The 27,751-nt window shown below is 48.5% G+C and overlaps 1 protein-coding gene across 1 annotated transcript; it reads left to right on the forward strand.

The window, feature by feature from the left end:
- Nucleotides 1-17,745: 17,745 nt before the first annotated feature.
- Nucleotides 17,746-27,365, forward strand: LOC107506019. Its single transcript, XM_036225892.1, is given in 10 exon segments — nt 17,746-17,765; nt 17,906-18,070; nt 20,554-20,701; nt 21,527-21,576; nt 22,484-22,560; nt 25,239-25,405; nt 25,408-25,527; nt 25,529-25,630; nt 25,974-26,084; nt 26,878-27,365. Coding segments are annotated over 10 exon segments (1,305 nt in total). The 3' UTR covers nt 27,223-27,365.
- Nucleotides 27,366-27,751: the final 386 nt, after the last annotated feature.

Raw genomic sequence — 27,751 nt, forward strand, 5'->3', positions numbered from 1 at the left:
CAACTCTACCTCAGATCATCAGGCATTAGATTCTCATAGGATCACCCATCCCTGGTGCCAAAAAGATTGGGGACTGCTGCCCTAGAACAATGTTGTTAAACTTATGATGATGAAAACATTCCGTATCCTCTGTGTCTAATACAGGCCCTGCTGGCCACATGCGGTTGCTGAGCACTGAAAAGGGGGCCAATGTGACTGAGGAACCAAGTGTTTGGTTTCATTTCCTTTTATTTTATGTACACGTAAAACTTAATCAGCAACATGTGACTGCCATATTGGACAGAAAGTATGGCCCAAGAGAATCATTAGAGGAAAAAGGGACTCAAACAATAAATGAAAAAGTACAAAACTGACACATAGAAATCAAGAGCTTTCATATCTACACAAAATAACTAGTGGAAGATAGAATGGCAGAGAAACCACCACATCAACAACAGAAATCAAAAGGATAAAATACTTAGGAATAAAGCTGACAGGAAGTATACAAAAGTCATAATTGGGACAAAGAAGGAAATATGAATACAAATTGCAGATTAGAGACTATATAGCACTGAAGTAATGTTAATGTCCAGTTTTGACCATTGCTCCTTGGTTGTAGCACTCCCTTTTTTTAAGAAGCACACCCTGAAATATTTAGGGTGAGGGGCAGCATTCTGCAACTTAATCTCTAAAAAACAACAAAGAAAACATGTTAAAATGTTAATATTTGGGCGACCTGGGAGAAAGGATTACAGGATTTTGTCGTACTATTTTTGCAACTTTTCTCTAACTGTGAGATTATTTCAAAATAAAAAGTTAAAGAGTGGAATTATAAGTGGCCACATCCTGTGAGCTGGCACTTCCCTTACAGGAACTCAGGTTATGCTGGCACCTGTGAGTGCAGCTTCTACAGGAATTTGTTTCCAGCCTTTGCTATTCCAGTCCTAAATGACAACCTACAGCTGAATTACCTACTTCCACACGGTGGCTTCTTATGATGCATCCACAGTAAGAGGTGGGCAGGTCTAGATGTGCTGATGTCAAATTCTCACATGTGGTTGGGTAAAGAAAACAGTATAAGGTGCAGAGAGCACGAACATGTGTGCAAGGGGGCTCTGCGCACATGCACGCGCGCACGCGCACACACACACACACACACACACACACATCCCAGAACACCCAAGAAACCTTACAATGGCCATCTCTCCAAGAGGACTGGGAATATAAAGGTGGGTAAAACATGTTTCAGTGCATATCCCTAAATATTCATTTTAAAAATATAAATGGTTTTTGATATTGTCAAATATAAGACGATACAGCTGGGACCCTGTTGTGGGTTGAAACGTGTCCCCAGAAAGGTATGTGAAAGGCCTAACACCCAGTAACTGAAATTGTGACCTTATTTGGGAATAGGGTCATTGTAGATATAATTAAGATGAAGGTACCTTGAAGAAGGGTGGGCCCGGAATCCAATGACTGTGTCCTCATAAGAAGAGGCGACACAGACACAGGGGAGATAGCCCTGAAGAAAGAGGCAGAGATGGGGCAATGAGGCCACAAGCCCAAGAGTGCCAAGGGGTGCTTGCACCATTAGCTGGAAGGAGAAGAAAGGAGACTCCTCTGCAGGTTTTGGAGACTGTGGCCCTGCAACACCTTGGTTTCAGACTTCTAGCCTCCAGACAGTGAGGCGATGTATGGTTCTTTGGGAGGCCCAAGGGAAGTAACACTGACTCTAAAGACAAACACAAACACCTAAGTCCAAGGTACGCACAAGGGCTGGACATACAGTGGAAACTAACCTCCGTTCCCAGCACTGGAAGGAGAAGCAGACTCTCTCTTTGTCCCTCACCAGATGTTGAATCCATCCCACCAGCAACTCAGAACCACCTCTGCTTGTTCAATGCAAATGTGATTCTTTCAAATGCTAATAAGAATATGCAGAAGGCTCCAAAAAGGAAACAGAATAATAGAATGGCAGCAAAGCCTTAACTGACAGGAAACTAAAGAGAGGGAAAGAAGGGCCTGGAAGGGAGACAGGAAGCTCAGAGGCACTGCAGAGGGACAGAGGGTCAACCATCTATGGTGATGCAATTGTGTGGCCAAAGGTGACTAAAGAATGTACTTACAGGGCAAACCAGAGAGGATATGCAGTGGGCAGAGAGGGGTGACCAAGTATGAGGACAGCTGACAGAAGTATCTCCACTGTTTCAGCCTGAGGGTCCACGTGGGGGATGTTGAATGACCTTCTGACATGTGTGGAGGAAACAGGCAGGGCTCTGCCTCATTGGCAGGTGCAGACAAGGTGCCCATGGCAAACATGGCCTCCACTTCATTCCGTAAACAATGGCATCCTATTGATAAAGACAACAGGAACTTTAAGCAAACATAATCAGGTGAGAGGGTCTATGGGAGGAGTTAGGGCTTATGGAAGTTCTCACACTCTGCTTAATAGTGAGAACTCTACAGGAAGAACACCTATGTTTATAACAGAGTTCTATGGTTCTAACTTCCCCTTCCGTTAACTTCCTTTTCCCTTAGATAAACACCTCTCCATCTTGGCCTGCAAACCAGAGTGCACACATGGTTTGCCATGTCTGTGTGCTCTGAGTTGAGATCTTTTCTTTTTCCTGAATAAATCCTTTTGATGATGAAACACCCAGTCAATATTATTTATCAGTGGACATTATGTATCAACGCACATGCCCATGCGTGCGCATACACACACACACCCAACTTTGAGGGCTCTCCAGGTACCACATTATGCCTTTACATAAATGACCTATTCCAATAAGGCAGGCAATGTTATTATCTCCCATTCCCAGAGGAGGAAACTGAGGCCTGGGGCTTTGCATAGCAGTTGGTAATAGAGCTGAGGTCCCCATTAGAGGCCACACCTTAATCCACCACAGTCCCTTCTGCCTCCTGATTCTCTCTGAGCAGAGGCCTGGGGGACATACCAGCTCTGCCACTTTCTGAATGCACAACCCTAAAACCACCAGAAGGACAAAAAAGGCAGGTGCCTTCACTAGTAATAGGGGTGTTGTTGAGGCAGAGGTCGGAAGCTGGTTATGAGCAGAGGACTGAGAACGTAAGCGCTCTGAGCTACACAGGAGTGGGAGCCTCATCGTTGAAGAAGAGTCGCAAACATGGCAGCAGAACACTCAAATAAGGCCTGTAGAGTCAGGTGGAGCAGGAGGTATCATCGTAAACTACCCGTTTTTAATATAAATGGCTATCAACATAGTAACACATACAAATGAGTATACACATATTCACATATTCCTTAGCTCTGTCTACTAAGAGGGCCTAGAAGCAGTGACACCCCAGAAACTTCATCTACTAAAGGTATCTGGCTCTCTGGAGGACCAGCAGGTTCCAGGGCTGGTTCACATGCAAATCATGCCCTCACAACAGGACATGCCAAGCAGTGATCCTGCTCAGATGCACCAAGATGAACCACTCATTCTGAGCCATCAGATAGACCCAAATCGGACACCCACAAGACAAGGGCCTACACACTTCAAAAGCTGAACATCTACAAGTTGATGGAGGTGCAGAAGCCAGTCCAGATATAGGTGGGAGATAGGGGCTTCCACACTGATCTGTTCCTCCAGAGCCCACAACTCATCCCAGACTTGCACAGGCTCCCCAATTGCTGGCTTGGGGAATACTGATTTGTCATGGCCTCTCTCCTTCCCCAAAGGACCTAAAACATAGATTAACTTTGATAAAGACAACAGGAACTTTAAGCAAACATAATCAGGCGGGAAGGTCTATGGGAGGAGCTAGGGCTTATGGAAGTTCTTACACTCTAGTAATTGCAAGAACCCTACAGGAAGAATTCTGTGATTATAATAAACCTCTATGGTTCTAACTTCCACTTCCATTAACTTCTTTCCCTTATACCCCTCCATCTTGACATGCAAACCATGGCACGCGGCTTGCCATGTCTGCATGCACTGGATTGCAACCCTTTCTTTTTCCTGAATAAATCATTTTGGTGATGAACTAACTAGTCAATATTATTTTTCAGTCAACAACTTCTATGTTGATTTTGCTTTGGTTTCTCCCAAGAATTTAATGACTTTCCCCCTTGGCATAGAGACTCATCTCAGAATCCAGGCAGGAGCCCTAACCCAGAGGAAAGACTCCAATAACCTTCTCAGTTAAGGGAAGAGCACTGCTCTCAGAGAAGCCTGAGTGCTGAGAATCAGTGGGTAGATGGCCAGGGCAGGTGTAGCACTGGTCTTCAGTCAGCTCAAGTAACCCTGTGCCAGAGGGAAGAGAACTATGGGGTGAGGATGGGGGTGGGGCAGGGGTGCCAAGGCGGGTGCCATCAGAGCATCGGTTCTAGGCTGGGACTATCAACTCTCTCTTGCCCAGGTGAATGTCCTACCTCTCTTCCCAGCCACCTGATTTAGTCAAAATGGGCACTTTTCACGGTGTTTTCTAGGAAGCTATTTCTCCATACTCCAGCAGGTTTTCAGTGGCATCGAATAGGACCCCTGAGGCACCATCACCCTGGTTATAGCCAGAGCAGGTACAAGGACCCAGTTGCGCTTTCCTGGCCCATAGTGCCAATGGAAGTAGTCTACCCCTAACACCTGAACACCAGAGCAGCCTGATTGCAGCCTGACTGCCCATGGGTTAGGATTCTGGGAGCAAGGAGCTGAGCTCTAAGGCAGGCACGTGCAGACCAAGCCCAGGTCCCTCTAAGGGGACGCCTCTCCCCTCTCAGGCTCATCCTTTTGCCCAGCACCCAGCCTGGAGCAGCTGCCTGGTGTGATCCAAACTCACTTCTTCTCTTCTTTGTCTGTATTTTCTCTGGAGCCCAACCCATGGGCTTTCCTGAATTCTCTTTGAGATAAAAATCAAAAACAAATCTTGAAAGGCCATCTCCAAAAACCGCAGAATGGCTGGAATTAAATAAAAATAAAGCTTGTGGTTTTCCTCTCAGGAACTTCCTGCTTATCTGAAATGTGTTGACTCAGCAGCAGCCTGGGAGCCCAGGCAGAAGTTCCCCGGGCCTCAGCCCCCAGATGGGGTCAGGCCTGAAGGCCACAGAGAGAGCACAGCCAGACCTGGGGCAGCAAAACAAAATTCTCCTTTCTGCTTATTTCCTAATGAAAGGTCTTCACTTTGTCCCACCTCAGCAGAGAGAAACACATGCCCCCCAGCGGACACTCTGAGGGCCCATTACAAAGGCCAGGCTCTGAGTGTTACTACATTGTGGACCCAGCTTCCTCCTCCTGGGTTGTATGTGAGGCTCCAAGCCTTCAACTCGTCCCCACCCAGAATCTCACTAAGTCAGAAAAGTGAAGGTCAGCTGATTTTACTCACAGCACTTCTGACACCAATTCTCTAACTCTCTGGACACCAACTGGATGTCCTACAGTTTAACTCCATTCTGACACTAACTGCCCAGCTGAGGCTCAGTCCCACAAGACCACTGCCATCAGACCCCAGTCACAAGTCCAGGTTTTCACTTGTGCTTGTGACTGACCAGCTATAAATTAGAGTTCCTACAACCCCCTCCTCAGGTTCATAATTTACTAGAAGGGCTCAAAGAACTCAGGGAAACACTTTATCTGTGTTTACTGGCTCATTATAAAGGATACAACTTGGGAACTGCAGATGGAGATGCACAGGGAACGTGTGAGATGGGCGTGGTGCTCCCGTGCCCTCTCCAGAAGCACCACCCTCCTGGCACCTCCACGTGTTCGCCAATCCGGAAGTTCTCTGAACTTCCTCATTTAGGGTTTTAATGGAGGTCGCATTACACAGGCTGATTAAGTCACTGGTCATTGGTGATTAGCTCAGTCTTCAACCCCTTCCTCTCCACAGAAGTCAGGACTGAAACTTCCAACCCTCCAATCACACTTTGGTCTTTCTGGCCCCCTGCTTCCATCTTGAAGCCCAGGGCCTCAAATCCCCTCCATCTCACTCAAAAGACACCCAAAGATGCCCAAAGGTTTTAGGAGTAGGTGCCAGGAACTGGGACAATGACCAAATACATATATTTTATTATCCCACAGTCATCTTCTGACAAATATGATGATGGTTTTTTGAAAGCCGCAGTCCATGAACATTTTTTAAGTCTAGAGTCGGAGAGCATGAACACTAACAGAGACTGTGCACAAATGCACAATTCTACCTGTGGTCCTTCCTTTAGACGCTCTGCCTGGAATTGCAGTCTGAGCACCACCTCCTGGAGCACATCTCACAAACAGCAGAAGACAGGCACCAAGCACTGCAGGCTTTCTGTATGTCAATAGCAGATCACCCATGTTTCACAGAAGGGGCCCCTTGAAAGGCTAAACATAGAATCGCCACATGGCCCAGCACTTCAACTCGTAGGGAACATCAGGGCAACACGCAAACTCATGTCCACACAAGAACTTGCACACAAATGTTCACTACAGCAGGAATCACAACCAGAGGAGGAAACAACTCAAATGTCCATCAACAGGTGAACACGTAAACACAATGGGAGCTATCCAAAGAGTGGAATATTATTCAGCCTTAAAAAAGGAAGGAAACTGACGGTGGCTACAACATGGATGAACCTTGAGGACAACATGCTCAGGGAAATAAGCCAGACACAGAATGACAAATCCTATATGGTTTCTCTTATGTGAGGCCCTGAGAGCAGTCAAATCCATAGTGACAAGAAGTAGATTAGAGTTACCAGGGGCTGGGGGATGGGAAATAAGAAGTGACTGGTAATAGATTCAGGGTTTCATTTGGGGAACAAAATGTTCTGGAACTAGATATAAGTGGTAGCTGCACAACACTGTGAAGGTACTACATGCTACTGAGATTATACACTGGTCAGACCCGGCCCACCCACACGCAGAGGTCTTATTCAGCAGGCAGGCAGGCACACTGCAACCTGCAATGTTCCTGCGCTCCCTTCACCTGATCCCTCACAGACCCCACATCCTTCTTCATCGCAGACTCTAATACACACACACACTTTCTTTTCCTGTTTTTTCACACTCCCCTCACCACATACATCAATCAACGTCATTTAAGAAGCCAAGATGATCCCAAGATGGACCAATACAGGCCCGGCCCCATCCCCTCAGCCACTCACATTTACACCTGCCTCAGGTGCACCTAGGACCCAGAAGGGGGGGACTGGCCCCACCCCCAGGGTGTGGAGCTCCAGCTCCTTTCAGGTAAGAAGATAAGGTCTCAGGCCTCAGGCCCCAGGCCCGATACAGGCCCTGTCTCTGTTCTCAGCCTGAGACCTGAAAGTTAATCCTGGACCCATTTTATCATAAAAGTCTTGGGAATTTAAATTCACCTTTATAAGGACCCCTTGAAGGCAGAGGCCTGATTCTGAACTTGAACAAAGTGTTGGCTTCCTCTCCTGAGGCCCCAGGTATCACTCTTAGCACTTGTAATGCATCTGGTTTTTCTAGGACTAAGGTCTGGGGGGAGCTCCGAAAGGCTTCACTGAGACATCACTGGTCCTGGGTGAGGCTGCAGAATATTAGGGTCTGGAGGCAAAATGCAAGATTTCCTCAAATGGACTAAAGGGGAACTGTGGGAGAAGAGCCAGAGCCCAGCCTTAAAGAGAAAGAGGTTGGCTATCCAGCACTCCTACTCCTGGGCACATACCCTGAAAAAGTGAAGGCAGGTGTTCAGACAACATCTTTATGCTCCATGTTCACAGCAGCATAACCTGCAAAAGGCAGAGGCAACCCGGTGTCCATCAGCAGGCGAACAGATGAATAAAATGTGTCCATCCACACACTAGAGTATTACTCACACATAAAAAGGAATGAATAACACCAAAAAAAATCCTATTAAAAAATGGGCCAGAGGACCTAAATAAACATTGCTCCAAAGGACATACAGATGGCCAACAGACATGAAAAGGTGCTCAACATCACTCATCATCAGGGAAATGCAAATTAAAACCACAATGAAATATCACCTCACACTTGTCAGAATGGCTGTCACCTATGAATCAACAATCAAGTGTGGGAGAGGATGTAGAGAAAAGGGAACCCTCATACACAGTTGGTGAGCCTAGAAATTGGTACAGCCACTACAGAAAACAGTATGAAGGTATCTCAAAAAATTAAAAACAGAAGTACCATATGACCTAGCAATTCCACTTCTCGGTTTTCATCTGAAGGAGACCAAGACACTAATTCAAAGAGATACATGAACCCCTTTGTTCACTGCAGCATTATTTACAATAGCCAACGCACGGAAGCAAACTAGATGTCCACCAATAGATGAATGAATAAAGATGATATGGTATATAAAGACAATGGAATACTATTCAGCAATAAAAAATTGAAATCTTGCTATTTGCAACATGGATGGACCTAGAGGGTATTATGCTAAGTGAAATAAGACAAAGACAAACACCTTATGGCTTCACTTACATGTAGAATTTAAAAAAAAAATTAAAAACAAAATGGAAACAGACCCATAGATGTAGAGAACAAGTTGATGGTTGCCAAAGGGGTGCGGGGATGGGATTTTTTTTTAAAAGAGTGAAGCACTGACACACACATCCCCACAGATGAACCCTGAAAACATAATGCTGAGAAGCCGGACGCACAAGGCCTTGCAGTATGTGACTCCATTTATATGAAATGCCCAGAACAGCCAAATCCAGAAACAGAAAGTAACAGTGGTTGCTGGGGAATGGAGAAATGAGGACTAATGGGTATGTACTTTCTTTATGGGATAACAAAAATATTCTGGAATTAGATGGTGGTGGTTAGTGGTGGTTGCACAACACTGTAAATGTGCTAAATGCCACTGGATTGTTGAATTTAAAATGGTTAATTTTATGTTATGTGCGTTTCAAAAAACTGGTAAAAATCACTTTGTCTTGAATCATGGAAAAGTGGCAGGAGATTCTGGGGTGGAGAGGGGCTGGTGTGTCTCACATCCTTTCTGCTGTCACTGTCCAGGGATGAAGGCTCCCCCAGGGCAGGTGAGCACTGGTTCCACACGTATTTAATGCTCCACACGCACAATTCTTGGGATGCATGACTGACTCAGATAATCAGGACAGGGGACAAGCTCATTTTCCCTGTGAGGCTGTGAGGCTGTCGCTTCCCTGCCCCTCCTAGAGCTTCAAGACCTACACCACCTGGGCATCAACTGGAAGCCAGCCTGTCCTGACTGTAAGTAGGGTCCTATGAAGGCACATAAAGGACAATGAAGGGCTTGGATGTAGGAGGCCCTGGGCCCAGGGCTGGCCCAAGTTTGCGACTGCATGTGCTCGTGAGCACATGTGTGTGTGCACTGTTGCACTCGTGTGCATGCACATATACGTGCATGTGTGATTGTGTGACTGTGCATGTCCATGTGAGTTCCAAGAAGGTGGGCTCTCCCAAAGAAAATATCATGTGAGCAACAGATGTAATTTTAAGTTTTCTAGTAGCTACACATTCAAAAAGTAAAAGGTAACAGATGAAATTAATCTTAATAATACATTTCATTTAAACTGACGTATTTTAAACATTAGTTTCATTTTAAAAATATCTGATCACTATGTGGTACACCTGAAACTAATATAATACTGTAGGTCATCTATAATTGAAAAATAAAAATTACTAAAAGAAAAAATAAATAAAAATAAAACATTACCATTTCACCATGTAAGGAATATATGGATTATTAATTCAATGTCATTATTTGTGCTAAGTGTTCTCATCAGGTGTACATTTAGCAGAGTGCCTCAGTCCAAACCAGCCATATTTCTAGAGCTCAGTCACCTTACATGGCTGCTGATACCATGTGGATAGCTTAGTTCCAGGAGGCGGCTGTCTCTGCTCACTGCTATGTGCGTCTGGCATGGGGGACAGTGAATGAATGGCAAGTGGATCAGCAACCAAACAAAACAGCTCATGGCCACACAGGTGATGATGACAAGGTAGATGACAGAATGACTGTTGGATTGGCCATCGTGAATGGACTAGCTCTGATATCTCATCCAGAGCCCAAGGGGCAGCCAAGCAGACCACACGTCACTCTCTGAGTTCCTTGGTCCAGGCCCCTCTGCCTCTGGGGCTTCACTAGCGTCCCCTGGTCCCAAAATGTTCCAATGTATTTGGGCAATGGCAACAAGAAACCAATAAAACTGCCCATTAAACTTTCCTTCAGCTGCCAAGGGACACCCTTTGGGACAACATTAAAATTCAGGGAGGGGTGGAAGAACGCCTTCTCAGTGGGTGTCTGTGTGTCTGCAGTGACTGCCAAGACACACCACAGGAAGAAAAAGGCTCAAGGAGAATCAAGAAGGTTTACATCCCTGAGAAAATCAGCTCATTTATGACCAGGTTGTCTGACCACAGCATGCCCCTAACCACACATTCCTCTCATGGGGAATGTGCATGTCGGATCTGTCCAGAGAAGGCGTCTGCCTGCTGTCTGAATACAGTACAAAAATTTCCTTTGCTGCTAGAGGGCTCCTCATGCCCCTGTAATCCCTGTCTTCAAACACAATTTAAGATGCTATAATATGTGGAGGCAATTTGCTCAAAGTCTCTGCTAAATTCCACATGGAATTTAATTTAAAGACATCAGCCTTCACACGAATAACACAGACATCAGTGGCTCTCATACCCTCTGCAAACAATGACCACTTTAGCAGTCTCCTCTGATGGTTTTCAAATGATGAGCTATCAGCTCCTCCAATGGATCTAAGCCCCAGTTTTTGTGCCTAGTAATCTTTCCTCTTTTGCACTGATGTGATAAGACATAACAGCTGTTTTTAAAATTCGCCTTCCACACACAGTAATAGTAGATATCAGAACCGCCTATCAGAACCTTGCTTTGCTAAAAAGTGTCTGGTTGGGAAGCAAACTCTTAATTCTATTTAGATGAAAGAGACAGTGATTAATTTTGCCAAGAAGAGCAAGAACTTAGGGCAGAAGAGAATCAGATTAATTTCTTTTGGGCAGCACAATGTTCTATCAGCTTACAACTGTAAAATTCTAACAAGCTTCAGGAAGAGAAAAACCACACACACCTGACACAGAGCCCATGGCCCAAAGCTGTCCTGGACTTGAAAATTGGTGCAAAAGCAGTATCACACGTACAATAAAAGCAAAGGCTCAAAGGAGGCACGGGAACATCACTGATTTTAGTGAATAAACACCCTTGGGTTTGCCAGGAACTGAGAGAAAAGTGAAGGCTTTCGAACAAAGTAGAGGAGTGAGGGGTGGGTGGTGGGGACTAAGAGGCATCTAATTTTATCTGGCTTCTTTCCAACAATAAAATCTAATCCATCATTTTCTCCAGGTGAAAGCTCTTAATGAAAATTTAGAGAGTGTGACTGAAATTTAGAATTCTCCCGGGATTCTGCTGGGAAGATGTCTAGCAGCCTCACAAAACTGACTCCAGCCCAACCTGCCAAGGGCTGCGTGCAAAGCTGAGGGGTTGCAATGTGGCTTGGACCTTGTGCCTCTGGCCATAGCAGGAAACATCCCCAAAAGCCAGGTTAAAACATGTTCAGGTTTATGTCTCCCAGCCTCCTCTTGGCCTGGGGAGGATAGGGTATCGCCTCTGAGACCCAAGTTTACAACTCTGGACTTGTGAAATCAGGTGGAAAGTGGGAGGGGGCGCGGGTGATGGAGGGGGGATGATGGAGAGAGGCAGATTATTGGCTCAGCACCTCAAAGCCACACAGTGTCATCCATGACACTACCCCCATCACCATTTTCTTACTCAAAGACAGAGGTTTGCTCCTCTGATGTGTAACCACCACCTCTAATTCCAAAAGTTTCCACCGCCCCAAAATGAAACCTGGTGCCTATTAGCAGTCACTCTCCACTCCTCTTCCCCATCCCCTAGGAACCACTTTCATCTGGATAGATTTGCCTGTTCTGGGCATTTCATGGAAGTCATACAATATGTGGCCCTTTGTGTCTGGGTTATTTCACTTAGAATAATGTTTTCAGGGTCCATCAATGTTGTAATGTACGTGCGTCATTCTTTTTTATGGCTGAATAATATTCCACTGTGTTGATGGACCATATTTTGCTTATCCACTCATCTATAGACGCCTGGGTTGTTCTACCTTGTGGTAATTGTCAATAATGATGCCAAAATGAATATGGGTGTATGAGTATCTGTTCAAGTCCCTGTTTTCAGTTCTCTTGGGAGTAAACCTAAAAGTGGAATTACTGGACCATGTTGTAACTGGTAATTCTACTTCTAAGGAACAGCAAGACCCTTCCACAGTGGCTGCTCTATTTTACATCCCACCAGCAATGTATAAGGGTTACAATTTCTCCACGTCCTTGTCAGCAGCCGTTATTTCATATTTTGTGTTATAATCACCATAGTGAGTATGAAGTGGTATCTCATGGTGATTTTGATGTGCATTTGCTGAGCATCTTTTGAGGTGCTTGTTGGCCATCTGTCCGTCTTCTTTGGGGAAATGTCTGTTCAAGTCGATGGCACATTTTTAAAAGGGGTATTTGTCTCTTTGTCATTTCCACCTGTCTTTCTTGAGCCCCCGTACTGTAGAGGCTCTGGGCATCCCCTCCCAGGGTCTGGATTCAAGTGGCACCCTCAGTGTTTGGTGAGAGGTTCACAAGGCCCCCAGCACAGTCCACGCCCTGGAAGATGACAGGCAACTGAGAGGGCAGTAACCTTTGGTCAATGTTTGGAAATAAGTAGGAGGGGCAATCTCACTCAACCTTATCACATTCTCCTGGGTGACCCCTTGTTAAGAATATTTGATCAAAGAATATTGCCCAGTATACTTTATTTTCCCCTGGGAAGAAATGGATCTCAATTACCATAGAGCATAAGGAATAACCCAGAGGCCCAGTTGACAACGAGAGCCAGTAAAACAGCCGCCAGTGATTCCAAAGCATTAAAATGCAAGCCCAACAAACCGTTAAATCCTAGAGAGCATTTTAAGAACCAAAATTCATCCTCATGCAAGGAGAGAAAAAGTTACTGCTTAAGCTAGACAATACTCGAGTGATATCAGATGTCACCAGTAAACTTAAAATAGTGGGAAATATCAAATGCAAAAGATGCCTTCTACCGTTTCAAAGTTGAGCCACCAAGTCTGTTCCTTGCACAGCAGGCTCAGTATTTAATTTTCTGCCTGTGATAAACAGGCAATTTGGACTCATTTCCACAAAAGCAGGACCCATATAATTCTCAACAGATGCGCTCTAAGCACACGAGATGCTAAAGAGCCATGTTAAAGCACTTTGCATTTTAAATCTCTTACATTCTAAAGCATCTCTCCCTGCAAAGCCAACCTGGTATAAAAAGAGCTACCTGAAATCCAGAAATCATGTTTTTCTGTATCTACAATAAAACACAGGTATGACCCCTCACACTCGCAACCAAAAAATAGTTTCTAATGATAAACCTCCTAAGTCACATCAGCATACCTCCCTCCATTCAGACGGTGGGCTGTTGCTTCCAGGAAGAGGTCCAAATGGCTGCCTATATTCAAGTTCCCCCTAATGTCAGTTCATTGTTGCTGGCTGAGCCCCTGATGCCTTCTGATGGCCCAGGCAACGAGGCCACTGGACTCATGGTTCTGAGTGCCAAAGAGATGACAAGTTTGGGTGCCAGGGTGGCACACAGCAAATCCCCCTTTCATTTCCTACGTAGGACATTTGGAATCCAATTTATACCGAAAACAAGAAAAAAATAATCTAAAAAATTTTTTCCAATATCTGTAGCCATCCCAGACCACTGTGAGTCACCAAGCCCAGGGAAATGCATCTCCTGTCCCTTTTCCATAGGCCCCCTCTTGCCTTCACTGAGGACCTCTTTCCTCCCTCTCCTTCACAACATGACAATGTTTTTTTCCTGATGAAAAGCCATCAATTGTCTGCCAAGGAGATCATGAGCAATCTTGATCTTTCCACTCATTCTGGTGAGTTCTATAAGTATGACATCACATGTAAGGGGAGTAGAGGCAGATGGAGAGTGTGGAGGTCCTCAGTGATGATGCCCACCCCCAGCCCCCACTTCCTCCACACCCCCATGCCATCACCCCACACCCATTTCTGACCAGGTCAGGGAGTCTCTGTAGCAAAGGAGGCTGTAGGGGAAGAAAAAACTTTTAATCTACTCTTTTAAGTTCAACAACTGGGACCTGTGGATTAAACTGACAAATAACAGAAAACAACAGAAATTTACTCATATGCACATGGTAGCCAACAAAAGTAAATGACTCAATAAATCACTTCATTAGATTCTTCTATATATTAATAGGGGTAAGTAGAGGTAAGGGAAGGGGGAGAAAAGGGTTCTTATGGGAGAAACAAATAGGTTTATTTAGGAAAGACAAATGGATTTTAGAATGATCGAGACACAAGACAAGTTTGTAGTAATGTTTGTCTATACAGCTATAAGTGGTCCGTCTCCCTCAGGGCCATTAAAGTCCTCCAGACAATGGACTTGAGATAGGTTTTTTCCTGCAGTCTCCCCTCAGCGAGCAGACAAGCCTAAAGAGGGAATTTACAGCAGCTTTATTTCCAGAAGTTGCTGCTTTAAGTCAAATAAGAGAAGCTTCAAAAAAGGTTTCTTTCTGCATCTGTTGATTCTCAATTGCCTTCAGTTCAAAATAATCATCATGCCAAAATGATATATTGTGGTGTAGTATATCCCGATGCCCTTAACCACAAGACATTCACCCCATCACCCAGTACTATAACCAAGTCCTCCTGCGTCAACAGAAGTCACTGTTGTTCAAACTGTTCAGATCCTCCCACCAGATGCTCCCTCCCCCCAGATGCTCCCCACCAGGTCCACCCACTAGGTCTCTTACCAAGTGCTTCTGACCAAATCTTCACTAGGCACTCCCACCAGAGGCTTGACAGTGTCAGGCCCTATTTCCCTCAGCCATTATTTGTTGTTGCTACTTCTACAATACCACATGTTCCCCAGCCTGGGGATGCTGTCCCTTCACACGCTCACACCCTTCCTCCCTCTCCTCTCGAGGAGGACAGAAAGGACCCCAGTTCCTCTCACCCCGATCCCGCTCCATCTCAGGGAAGGAAAGGACCTATAGAAAGGTCCCAATCCAAGAAGCAGTCACCATTTCCTCACCTAACCTTGAGAAAAACATTCAACAAACCGAAACTGAGAGGTATTATACAGAATTCCAGACCTGTATACCTTAGTAAGGTCAAGGCCGTGGCACAGTCCAAGTCCAGAGATGTGAAGACTAAATACCATGTAGGTCCTGGGACGCAAAAAGGACACTGGGTAAAAACTAAGGAAATCTGGATTAAGTGCAGACTTTAGTTAACAATACCATCAGTGTCAGATCATTAATTGTGATAAATGTAGCACAGTGAGCAAGAGGTTAGCAATGGAGAACTGTGCAGGGCAGGGTATATAAGGGAACTCTATCCTTTGTTCAGTTTTCCTATAAACCTAAAACTTCTCTAAAAAATAATAAATCTACTAATTATTTTTTAAAGTAGTAAGATTTCCCCATACTCATACCAGCCCAGTCTTTCCACATACCCCAAAAGGTAAAAGGACCCTCACAATTGATCTGCTAAGCTCTTGACACAGACATCTCGAGGGACTCTCACCTGGAGCTCCTGCAGGACTTGGGGACCTGCTTCCACACAGCCCCATTGCCCTGCAATTCCTTTAGAGGTTTCTCAAGACAATGTCTTCTGGGAATCCTAAATAATCTGGGCCTCAGCCAGACTTCAGCTTCTTAATGCCCAGAGTAACTTTAATTACAAATCCAATTTCTACAAGCTTGTTTCCCCCCAAAAGTATGTGAAATACTTTATGTCTGACCTTCCTTGTCTTCAACAAATCAAAAAAACACCAAATCAACATGGACAAAACATCAAAAAAGGGTGTGAGAAGGCTGTACCTGGGTCTCATGGTAGGTTCAGGGGCACAAGGTCCAAGAAGCAAAAATGATTTTCATACGACTGCTAAAAACTGCCTTTTCACACTCATTCTCTTGAAAATGTAGAGTACTCCTAAGGCCACATGATGGCCAACAATGGAACGATTCAAGGCAGAGTAAATAATTCAACTCTTCCTTTAAGAGATCTGCACAAATGTAAAATGACGCTTCGAAATTTTTTACAGGAAAATGTAGCTGTCATTAAAATGTAATTTTCACATGTAGTGGATTATTGTTGGTTTTAAGTGAAAAGTAGAAATTTAACAGGCTTCTATTTTCTATTTTCATTTCTAACACAGCAAATATCCCTAGATGTCACCACGTAACAGAAGCTTGAAATGTGTAGGAGAGTTAAAGGTCTTGAGAACAGAGTTTGAAAGCCTGGGCCAACTGCCATTCGGAATCCCAGGTGGTGATGGCATGGGCCTGCAGCTCCACCTAGAGGCAAGGGCTAGGCAGTGAGGGACACCAACTGATGGAGAATATCCACCATGCCAGCTCACTGGGGCTTCAGTTTTGAGTTAAATAGGTGCGATGAAAAGGGAGTGTTTTTTTTGGAGTGCAAGTGAACTGTAAAATCAAATTCTGTCCTGACAGGACTGCTGGGACCCTCCTCTGAGATTCAGCCCGGCAAACCTTGGCCTGAGGCTCAGGGTCCTCCAAATAGTGTGGGGGACATTTTTTATTCACAATGCACTGTTCTTTGTGCATCTGCCCCAGTTAGACAGGGACCCCCAGAAAGTGGGACTAGCCACGTGCACATCCCTGACCCTGCCCAGGGCCAAGCCGGGGACTCAAGGAGGGAAGGAAGGGATGTGTGAGTACACACTGACAGGAAGGGACACAGAGGAATTCGGGACTGATGATCAGAATAAGACAGTGATGGGGCCATCCTGGCCATGAGGGTGTTGAGTGGCATCTGGGCCCCCACCCACTAGATGCCAGTAGCATCCCAGTCTTGAGCAGAAATGCTCCCAGAGATTGCCCAGGGTCTCCTGTAGACTGAACTGCATTGTGGTCTACACCATGGCACAGACAGTGTAGGGCAACATGGGATGTGGGTCAAGGGGAGACCAGGCTTCACAGGGTGCAAACGTTACAGCTCCTTTCCTGTGCCTAACTCGGCTATTGTCTCCAAGCTGGTCCCCCCCCCCCCCCGCTCACCCACAAACCTCCCCTCATGCTTCATCTCCTGTGTTCAGAGCCACCGGACCCTCAGGGACAGTGCCTTAAGTCTCTGGACCAACTCGCATTGGAAGACGAGCTTCGCCTACTGTCACCCATCTGTCCAGCACGTAAGTTCTACACATTCGAGTACCTGGCGTATCTGAAACAGACCTTTCGAAAATTGTGGACAATAATTATGTAGCTCGCCCGGGTTTTTAAAACAGCCTTTTAGGAGGGAAAAAGAGTGTCCACTTCTTTTTTGCCACCAACGAGGCACCATGAGGTGGGGAGACCTGAGAGGAGACGGGCAGGGGACCTGGGCTAGGGAGATCTGGGTGAGGAGTCCTGTGTGCGAAAATATGAGAGACATGAGTTAGAAGACCAGGGGTGGGAGGCCTGAGTGGGAGGACCTGAGTGGGAGACGTGGGTGTGGCGTCGCCCGGCTCTGTCGTCTTTCTCCAACACTGCTGTTCTACACGGAATCCCGTGACCCGCCTCGCTCACCAACACCACTGATGGAAGTGTCTAACCCCTCGAAAGTCCTTTGCCAAAATTTCACACAAGCCTGAAAAATCGCTGTGTCCACGGAATTCCACCTTTGGAAGCCGGATCAAGGGATACTCTGAAGTCACCGGCGTGACAGCACGAACTCCCTTCCTGCCATGCTTCCTCTCTTGCTGACCCGACTGCCAAGCTCCAAGATGGCTGAGCCACGCACTACGTAAAGCGCAGGTCCCGCCCCCTTGCTCCCATTTTGGCTTTGACCTGGAAGTGATCTCTCAAGGCGGAAGCGGGAGGGCAATTGAAAAATAGGCGGATTGCTGGGGCGGAGGCTGCTAGTGGGCTCGAGGGGTCCGCTAGGTGGGGGTGGAGGCAGGGGCGGGGGTGGGCCCCTATCAGGGGGCGGGAAGCTGCAGGGGAGACAGGATTGTGGTCGGGGCGGACAGTACGATTGCCTAGGGGATGCGTCCGCGGGCGGAATGTGCTCACTGTGGGGCTTTGGGCAGACCAAACAGGAGGCGAGAGGTGAGGCGAGGGCTAGCCGGCCTTGGTGGTTAGATCCTGAGGAGCGGGGCGCGGAGTCGGGTTGTTTGTCATTCATTTGAGCGGCTGGGCGTCTCTGCCCTTTCTTTGAGGACCATGACCGCGAACCCCATAGGCACCCGGAACTCCTCAGTGCTTAGTCCAGCCAACCTGCAGCGCGGACAGAGCCACACAGACTTTTCACTTTCCTTTTCTCCAACTTTCATCCTCTATTTTTCTAAATATCCTTTATCTGGAGCAGGGGTTGGACCTCTTTTAGTAAGGCCATTGAGCTGAGAATGATTGTTACATTTATAGAGGGTGACACTGACAATAACTACAGAGCAGCTTCTACCCTTGCCCTGGCTGAGTGGGACCGGTTCCTGCCCTCCAGCTCAGAGGAAAATGCACAGAGCACAGCTCTTTGTCCTTGAGTTTTGTACCCGGTGTATTTGAGATTGAAAAGGGGTGAGGGTCTGAGGACACAGTTCCCTAACAACAACTCTCTGTATAGGTCGTTTCTCTCGTTTGGGCTGTCTTTGGTAACTCCTCCACAGTGTTTGCAAGAGAGTGGTCGGTGGGCCAGCCTAGTTGTTTACCATTTGCCATCTGGCTGAACACCAATAGGTGCTGCAGCTCTGATTGCAGGTTCCTTGGGCCCCGGCAAGGACACCATCCTTAATAAGTCAGTGATTTGAATCAGTGACGATAAGACATATAGACACAAGCTTCAGGAACTCCATTCTACTGGTGGAGACTGCTGGTATGCTGTGCAAACCACGGTGGTTTCACCCTGGTTATGAAGTTGCGCAAGACCCAGCAACTTCCCCTGACAGGCACCTCTGCTAGGCTGAAGCGCTGAGTGGGTCCAAGGAGCAAGAGGGCCCTCCAAGGAACCTCCTGGAAACCCCCAGAAGCATATTCATCAAGCAGTGCTACAAGTGACTCACTTAAGATGCTGTGGGCCAACTGCGGAGAGCTTGGACAGAGCGAGAGAGGACCGAGCACCGTGTCTAGGACTCTTCCATGGCCTGGTGTCCCCTGAGGGTCCTAGCATGTTTGACCATTAGACGCGTGGCTATGTGGAACATTCTTTGTCTCCTTTCCAGCTGATATGGTCCTGAGGAGAGGCCATCTGAGCTTGTGGATGAAGAGTGTAGACTCGTGATGACTTTCAGCAGGAGAGGGAGTATGATGCCCAATGTGAGATAAAACTGTACCCCCCACCCACTGCGAGGTGGGTGTGGATGGGAAACAAACATAGAGTCTCTGGGTCTGTGGCTACAGTCTGGGGAGGTGGCAGCGAGGGCCCTGCCTGTGCGGTGGGCTCATTTCCAGTGGGATGTGGTTCTTGGATCAGGTTAACACTCCTCAGAGAAACTGACACTCATCTTGGTGCTGCTACCCAGGTTGTTAGGAAGTTCACGTCATATCTCCCAAGCGTAACAGGTTAGTTTTAGGTGAACTTGTGTAGTAAGCCTGACACACCTTAGGACTGTGAATATAGGGGAGGGGCCGGCCTGTCTGGGGCACCATTGTCTGAGATACAGTCCAAATGACGCCAGAGGCCTGAGTTTGCTTCTTGTGTGAATTCTGGTCAGCTTCATTCTCTCCCTATTGATGTCTAGCCAGATGATAAATGCCTCATGATAAACAACCAGGCTGGCCTCCTACAAACACTGGAGGAATCACCAAGGACAGCCCCAACAGGAGAGACAACCTATTACAGAGAGCATTTGTTAGGGCACTGTGTCCTCAGACCCTCACCCCTTTTCAATATCAAACCCACCAGGGACCAAGCATGTGGAAGAAGCCCTACACTGGACCCAGGGCTGGTGGGGTGGGGAGTCCGAGATCCCCATGGAGACCCCTGCCCCCTGGAATAGGATGGGAGTCCTTTCTAGGAGGAGACCTTTGTAATAGTGGAGGGTCCCCATTCAACCACTTGGGCTCTGCAGTCACCAGAGCTTCCCATCAGCTTGTGATAAAATGAGAGCAGACAGCCAGGTATCCAGAAATTAGATAATGTGAAGGGAACAGAACCAACAGAAAAGGTCTCAGTGGTATCCTCAGAGACCAAAAGGTGGCATCCAAGAAGTAATGATACATAGCTGTCCCAGAGGAGCAATAATACAAAAGCTGACATAACACCCCAGACCGGGTATGGGAGTGAGGGTGCGACTTAAAAGTGCAGAATGTGCCTTCTTGCCATTCCAGAGAGTTAAAATCAAGGTGTCACACACACGTCCCTGGAGGCCTGACTCAGCCTCTGTCTTCCCACCTTCTCAGAGGCCTCAGGAAATGGATATTACCAGCAAGAGGCATTCTTCACAAAAAGTGAAATGGCTTCTGTATGGGTCGTGAAGAAATTCTCAAGCAGCTCAAGTTCAGACTCGAAGTGTAGAGCCATCTGAACTTGGTGCTTGTGATGAAGCAGGGGTCTGCAGGAGCTCTGTCAAAAGTTCTCACCTCTATCTGCCTTCCAGTGCCAGTTTTAGATCCTGCCAGCTCTGTGCCACTGCAAGGCCCACAAGGGCAGGTATTGGAAGGAGCAGCACAGCCTGTCACTGGCCAGCATCCTTGTCACCTTCAACTCACAGTTCCCGGAGATCAACAGAGACCTGCAGCATGAGAGTGAGTGACAGGACATGGACCTTGGGTGTCTACAGGGTGCCAGTGAGGCGTTGGCAGCTGGCTCTGTCCTGCCCCTTTCAGGAGGGCATCTGCAGCTTGTACAGGAGCTTGCCATGGTGTACACCTGTTATCTCTGTGGAGAGTTGCCACAGGACTCCCACACCTGAACGTGTTGGGAATGGCCAGACCTACCTCCTCCACCAGCAGACCCAGGAGCCTGTGCATCACTGGGTGACTGCCAAGGGCCCGGGCATCAAGTCCTGTGGGCATGATGGAAATGGGCTCTGCCCCTGAGCTCCAGAGCAGAAAGCGGTGGTTACTCTGCCAGCTGGTGGGAAGGGTTCCTGTGTGTACCATTGTGGCCTCATGGCGGGGCGGGGGGGGATCAAGAACGGGCTCTGAGCAGTCCTGACAGCCAGCCCCAACTGAGAACCTGGGTCAGTTTGACATTTAGCATCCAGAAATTGGGGTGCTAAAGTGGTACCCTTGCTTCTTTATCAGTAAATCTTCTTTAAGGTGAAAACCATGTAAATGTAAACTTAAGCTTTTCAGTTAAACCTAACATAAAGGAATTGGGCACCTTTTTGACTCTAAGTACTTGGAGGTTTTTGAGCTGCTGTTCTCTTTTGCTCTAGGCAGAACAGGAGCACCTAAAGGTGTCTGCCATCATGCTGTTGGCACCCTTAAGGAGATCACACTGCAGGAGAACCCTTCCTCGTAAGCACTGACTGCACTGCTCCCCCTGCAATCCCTGACCAGTGGCTGGGTGCCAGGATGCTCACATGCCCACTCTTGACCATTGTGTCCTTTCACAGGGCCTTACAGGACGCTGGGAGCCCCAAGTCTCTCAAGTTGGCAGTACCTGTCTGTGCTCATGTACAGGTAAGTCTGAGGGCCTGAGATGGCTCTGACAGGCTTACTCTCTATCCAAGATGGTGCCAGGAGCATCTTCTGCTGGCACTATGGCCACAGGCCAAGCCTTAAGGGCCAAATGCAGACCCCTGGGTAGATGGCCCTCTGCAGTCCTGAACAGGGGACCTTTCCAGATTTCCCGTCTGACCTGAGACACCTCCAGGCCAGTGCTCATGCCTTGGTTTACACACGTTCACTCCCCTCAGCCTCTGGGTGCTTGGAATCACTCTGCTCTCGTGCTAAAGGAAATGTGTGTGCAAATGCGAAGTATGTGTGTATGTGTACACATATGTAAGGCATGTGTATTCAATGTGTGTACACGGTGTGAGTACACACATGTGAGGCATGTGTGAGGTATATGTGCAGTGTTTGTGCACATATGAGGCACACACCAGCAAGGCATGTGTGTGCATGTGCATGTGGTATGTGCAGTGTGTGCGCATGTGATGCATGCATGTGTACACATGCAAGGCATGTGTATGCTGTGTTTGGAGCATTCACGTGCACATGTGTGATGCATGTGAAGCGGAATAGCTTTTGCAGACTTGCACCATTGCTTCCCAGCCATCTGGAGATGAGTCATCCATGAGAGACCTCGATGCTGTTGAGACCCTCTGTCCTGAGTCCTGCCTGAGGCAGCAGGTGGTGGGTCCTAACCTTCACTAGCAGAGGGGGCACCTCCTGGCTGCTTGGGTGGCAAGTCCCCCTCCCCCTCTTCACCAGGGTCCCGTCTCATCCTCACTCTGGTCTGCATACTCCTGTGGACACTGTAGTCTGCTAGAAACCAGAACCCAGCCCTATCCCTTCCTCACTTGCACAGGAACATGCGACAGACACCTCCAGCAGACACTGTTGCTCCATGACTTCTTCTAGAACCTGCGTGAGGAGCTCACCTGCTTCTTCCAGTCAGTCCTCCTCTCCCTGCACTGTTTCAGCTTCACAAACTGGTGAGTGGGAAGGCCTTCTCAGAGCTCTGGGGGCTGGGGCGGGCCATCCGCAGGCTCTGTGCATCTGTTCCACATGCATGCCACCACGTAAGTAGGCCCTGCTGTGGCTTCTACTCACCCTTTGAGCCCATTTGCCAGGGGAACGAGCAAGTGGGCTTCCTCACTGTCTTTGGGCCGATGCTCTGGTAGATCCACTGCCTGCATTCTCTGAGCCTGTGGCGCTGAGGGCGGGGGCCTGGGCGCTGCTCACGGGTGCTCACCATCCCTGAGCAGGAAGACGAAGACTTATACCCATGACCCTGTTGCATCTGTCTACCTTTCAGTTTGAATGTTGTACCGTGGGACCACAGGCTGCTGACCACAATTTTAAAAGGCCAAACCATTACTGGACTTATGAAAAAGGATGGGAAGTGGGAGTTTCTCTCTGTTGTTTTCACCATCACCAGAGCTAAGGTGGATTGACTGGAAAGCACAGGACAGGATGTTAAATTTTCTCCAAGGCAAAGCTTGGGATTGGCAGCTTCTGTCTGTCCTGCCACCTGCCAGCCCTGGGCAGCGACTACCAGCCCCTGAGCAGTGCCTACCAGCCCCAAGCACGGTCTGTTCTGGGCAAGCTAAACCCTTCCTGTTCAGAGTGGGAACGCACCTCCTGAGCAGGGCTTTGTGTGGCACCCTGCAGAGCTGCCTGAGTGCTCTGCATGTTGTTGGTTATAACCTAGCCCTCATGAAAACTTACGGCCTCTGGCAAGGCTAGGCCAACTTTCCCCACACACACACACTCTGTCGTTCAGAGCCCTGAAGTCAGTACCAAGCTCCAGGGAAACACTTATCTCCCCTTCCTGCCCCCTTGCTCCATGTAGTTCAGTGCTCATGGTGTGGCTGAGCCCCCCACAAACACCCTGGAGTACTCTCAGGCTTTCAAACACAAGCGGGTCCTGGCATCCGGGAACTTTGCTGGGTTTCATCTTTGTCATGCTGGTTTGTGTGGGTTCTTGGTAGATGAAGGGGTAAATCCCTTCTTGTACCTTTGTTGTCAGTTGCTTTTCCCAGTGTGTCTGTGTTTTTATTTCTCTATACAGAACCCTTTAGTGTTTTTTCTCTCCCTGCTCTGGGTTTGGGCCCTGCTTGTGCCTTCCTTGCTGTGATATTATTGAGAACAACAATTTCACCTAGAGATTTCCCACATATTTAGAGCCTGTGTGGCCTCAGATTTTATTTGCAGTCTGGAACTTTAGCCTGCACCCGCTCAGGGTGGGGGGGGGGAGGTATCTGCCAAAGGGTCTCCTGCTCACTGTGCTCAGTGCTTCAGATCCCATGTGCCTACTCGGCCAGTGGGGGGTTGTCGTTGGTGTGTCACAGTGACAGAGTTTCCTCTTTCTGCCTCAATTTAGATACAAAGAGCTCATCTGCTTGAAAGCTATGAGGGTGAAGATGCCATCAGGTGAGAGAGCTGCCGATTTCTCTCTAACATGCATCCCTTTCTCAAGTTTCCATGGCTTTTGAGACATAGTGATAGTTTTCCACAACAAATCCCAAGTGGCATGTGCAGGAGTACATGCGCCCCCTCCTCAGAGGCCCTCCTCCCTCTGCCCTAGGATGCATGAGCTCCGCGGCAAGATCTCCTTTCACCTGTAGAAGTGCAGGGACTTTCTAGCACTGGGTACAGGCTGCTGGCACCATGAACGGCCTGGCCTGCTGCACCACCTGCTGATTCCTGCCTGTGCACTTCCAGAACTACCTGAAGATGTTTCGGACAGGCAGCGTTCCCATGGGGAATGACCTCCGCCGCACTGACCAGTGGGTGGTCGGTGTAGGTGAGAAGCTACTCATAGCAGCGCTCCGGTTTCTGACCGTGTGTGTGTCTGTCCTGTCTTCCCATAGAGAAGGGTGAACCCCCCTGACCCTCCTGCCAAGCTCAACTCGGGCTCTTTGTCCCATAGTCCTAGGTGAAGCACTATGTCACCATGAAGCAGGCCCTGCGGGTACCCTACAGAAATCTGTCCCTATGCGGAGATGTGAGTGCCCACCATTTACACACCCCCAAGTCGCTGGGCAGACGCAGCTCACAGATCCTCTCAGAAGACCGCAGGGGCGTCCAGAGTCCACACCCACTGAGCACCTATGTTATAGCAGTGGTGCTGCACCTCTCTGCTCACCGTCTTGGGTAGCAGCCCCATCTTGAAACAGTGGCACACTGTCCAGTTACAGCACACACCATGTCTGCACTTGGGGGCACCCAGGCCCTGTACCCCTGGGGTTGGTGGACCATGTGAAGTCAGGCCATGGCTGTGGCAGTTGGCCCCTTGGCCACTCCTCCATTCCCGAGCACCTCCCCATAATAGCGCAAAGTGCCTGTGCTGGCCCGTTCCCTCCTGGGATTTTGCACTCACCCCCATCTCCTCTAGAGCCTGCCCCATCACCCACCCTACCCTCTGCTGCCCTTGGTGAGGACTTGCCTGTGAGCTTCCCCCACCCACCCTGGAGCCTGGTAGAGGACCCCCACCCTTTCCAGACCCCCATCTGCTCAGCCTCAGATGTGACTGGCCGCCTGTCCCATCCTGTGACCAACCTGTCTCTGCACACGGCCCCATGACAGCAGCCCTGTCAGCTCCAGCCCTGCGGTGTGGGCCCAGCTCCTCTGCACAGCTTCCATGCATGGTGTACCTCATTATAGATAGTGCTGCATGCAGCCGATGGCATCCCACAGGAGCCCAAAGTGCACACGCAGCCGTTACTGCCCCCAGAGCTCTTCTACAGCATGGTGAGTCTGCGCAAGATACCTCTCCTGCCTCCCCCTGCTCCACCACCCAGTCTCCCTGTGGCACAGTTTGCTTTCACTCCCCCCTTTTCTTTTTTGCAGACATGGCTCAGGACTCGAGGGTGCTCAGGTTTGGTGTCCCAAGACAGTGGCTAGACTGCTACCCTGACTATGTGTCCTCCCACCAGCTGGGCCTCAAGACTTGTCTGCTCCTCTGTGTCCAGGCCACCCTCTGCTTGCTGCTCATGGCGCTTGGCTGATGGTGCTGCTGGACATTGTCCTGGCCTCTGGAGTAAGGCTGGTGGCCGGGTGTGAGAGGAGGCTTCCAACAGAGCCTTTCCTGAAGGGCTTCCCCTTCATTTGCTCTTATAGGAAAACTAGGCACTGAAGCTGTTTCTAGAAGGCCTCATGCATGAAATCACTGTCCTACCCAGCGTAGTGAGGATGATTGCATGGGACCTGAATTGCCAGAAGTGAGCCCTGCTGGAGGCATCCGTGCACAGTCACAGCACAGGGCCTGCCCCCAGGCCTAGCCCCGACACTGCAGGGCTCAGCAGGTGGATCTATGCCTGTTTCCTTTTGTAAAGGATGAGATGCCCCCAGAATGGCAAACAGCTGGCTATGCTTGCACTGGCCACCTTGCTCTGCCTCACAGAGGACTGTGCGTGTGGGCTCAGCCACAAAGCAGCCAGCTGCAGCCTTCTGCACACCCCAGGTCCACTCGTGCCTGCACCCACACTATGTGGTGCCACCACCCCATACCTGGGTGGGAGTCTCAGAAATCACTCACAGAGCTGGGGGTGCTACTGTACATTAAAAGTAAATAGTGGCCACTCAGAGCAGGCCCAGAGTTCTGGCAAAGCTCTGCTTTTGCACCTGCCAGCCAGGCCGTGGCCCCAGGCTGGGCAAGGATACACTGGTGGTCTGATGTGTGGCTACCCTGGTAGCCCACCACGTGGCATGTGTGCCTTTTGGGGTGCAGATGGGGAGACACCAGGACCCCCAAGGGGATACTATGGAGCCTGCAGGCACAGCAAGACCAAAGGCAGTCACGTGCTAGAATGCTGTGCCTATGTAGGTGGCAGACTCTGGGCCCTAACTATGGGCCTGTTCCTGAGCTTCCAAAGTAGAAATGTAGACCATTGGTGTCTTCTTGTCCCACATGGTGGCAGAAAACCTGAGCCGGTAGTTGACACCCACTCTGGGGTCCTATCTCCTGGCAGGGATGAACCACTTGTGATGGCAGTCTTAATACAGCAGGATTTACCCCGAGAACTAGTTGGTTACAAAATGGGACAGGTGGCCAGTCACACCCCTAGGCCCAACCCTAGGTTGGGCCTTGACTGCAAAGGATCCTCCCACCTTTAGTCATTGCTGCCAGCCCTGGAGCGCAGGACTCGGCTGGCACCCAGATGCCCTGTCTTCGCTCCTTACATGTCCCTGGGCAAAGTCACTCGACCTTTGTCCTTTCAAACTAAGTGTCCACCTTTGTGGGAGGGGCAGCAGGTCTTGCAGCCAGAGGGTCCTGTTAGAGTTGGTGGGATGTTTGAAGCAGTTAGCAATCTGGGTCTGTAAAAGCTGCCTGCCCAGAGCAAGCCAGTAACACCTGTAACCCACAGCATGTCACCAGCTTCCTGCTTTCTCTATGGACCTTCAAAAGGCCACAAGTCAAGACCACTGATCAGATTTGTGTAGATTTTAGAGAATATGTGACTTTCTTTAGTGAATGCTCTCAGGGAAGTTGGTTTACTACGTCTGACACTAGAAGTGCTGTGACCCCAGCCACATTTGGAATTCCCACAGAGCCAGCCCACCAGAGGAGCTGTGGCTGCACTGTCCTGCCTGACTGCAGGGCAGTTAGGATAAACCACCCTAACCAAAATCTCTTCCTTGAGACTTTGTAACTCGAAAGGACATGCAGACCAGAGCCGCCCACCCTACACTCCTCTGTGATTTCCCTGGAATCATTTGTGTTTTCTACATATCTGAGTCTAAAAGTTTATTTTTGCAAATCATTTACAAACTTTAAAAGATTATATAAAAACTTTCCAGTTTTTTGTGAGTTCTGTTCAGGGGAAATGAAAGAGGTTTTTTTGTTTGTTTTTTTTGTTTGGTCGGTTGGTGTGTGTGTGTGTTTCTCCAATCCCCATATTCACCTCTGCCAGGTTTATTTCCAGGGATGGGAAACAACTCAGAACGTCCCCCCTGTTAGTGTGCTTCAGGAGAGGTGGAAGGCTCCTGTGCCCTCCTTAGTCCCTGCAGTATTATCCACTTGTCTTTTGGCTTCCCCACCCGAGGACAAGTCGCCCTGGAAGCGTTATGTGTAGGGTCTGAATTCCCCAACGGTCTCTGAAGCACAGCTGCAGACGTGGGAGAGGTGGCACTCAGAGAGAACCTTGCCACCTCTGCCCGGGACTGCCTTCCCTCTTTTGC

This window comes from Rousettus aegyptiacus, unplaced genomic scaffold (assembly GCF_014176215.1).
Source record: "Rousettus aegyptiacus isolate mRouAeg1 unplaced genomic scaffold, mRouAeg1.p scaffold_m13_p_8, whole genome shotgun sequence".
Taxonomy (NCBI): Eukaryota; Metazoa; Chordata; class Mammalia; order Chiroptera; family Pteropodidae; genus Rousettus; species Rousettus aegyptiacus.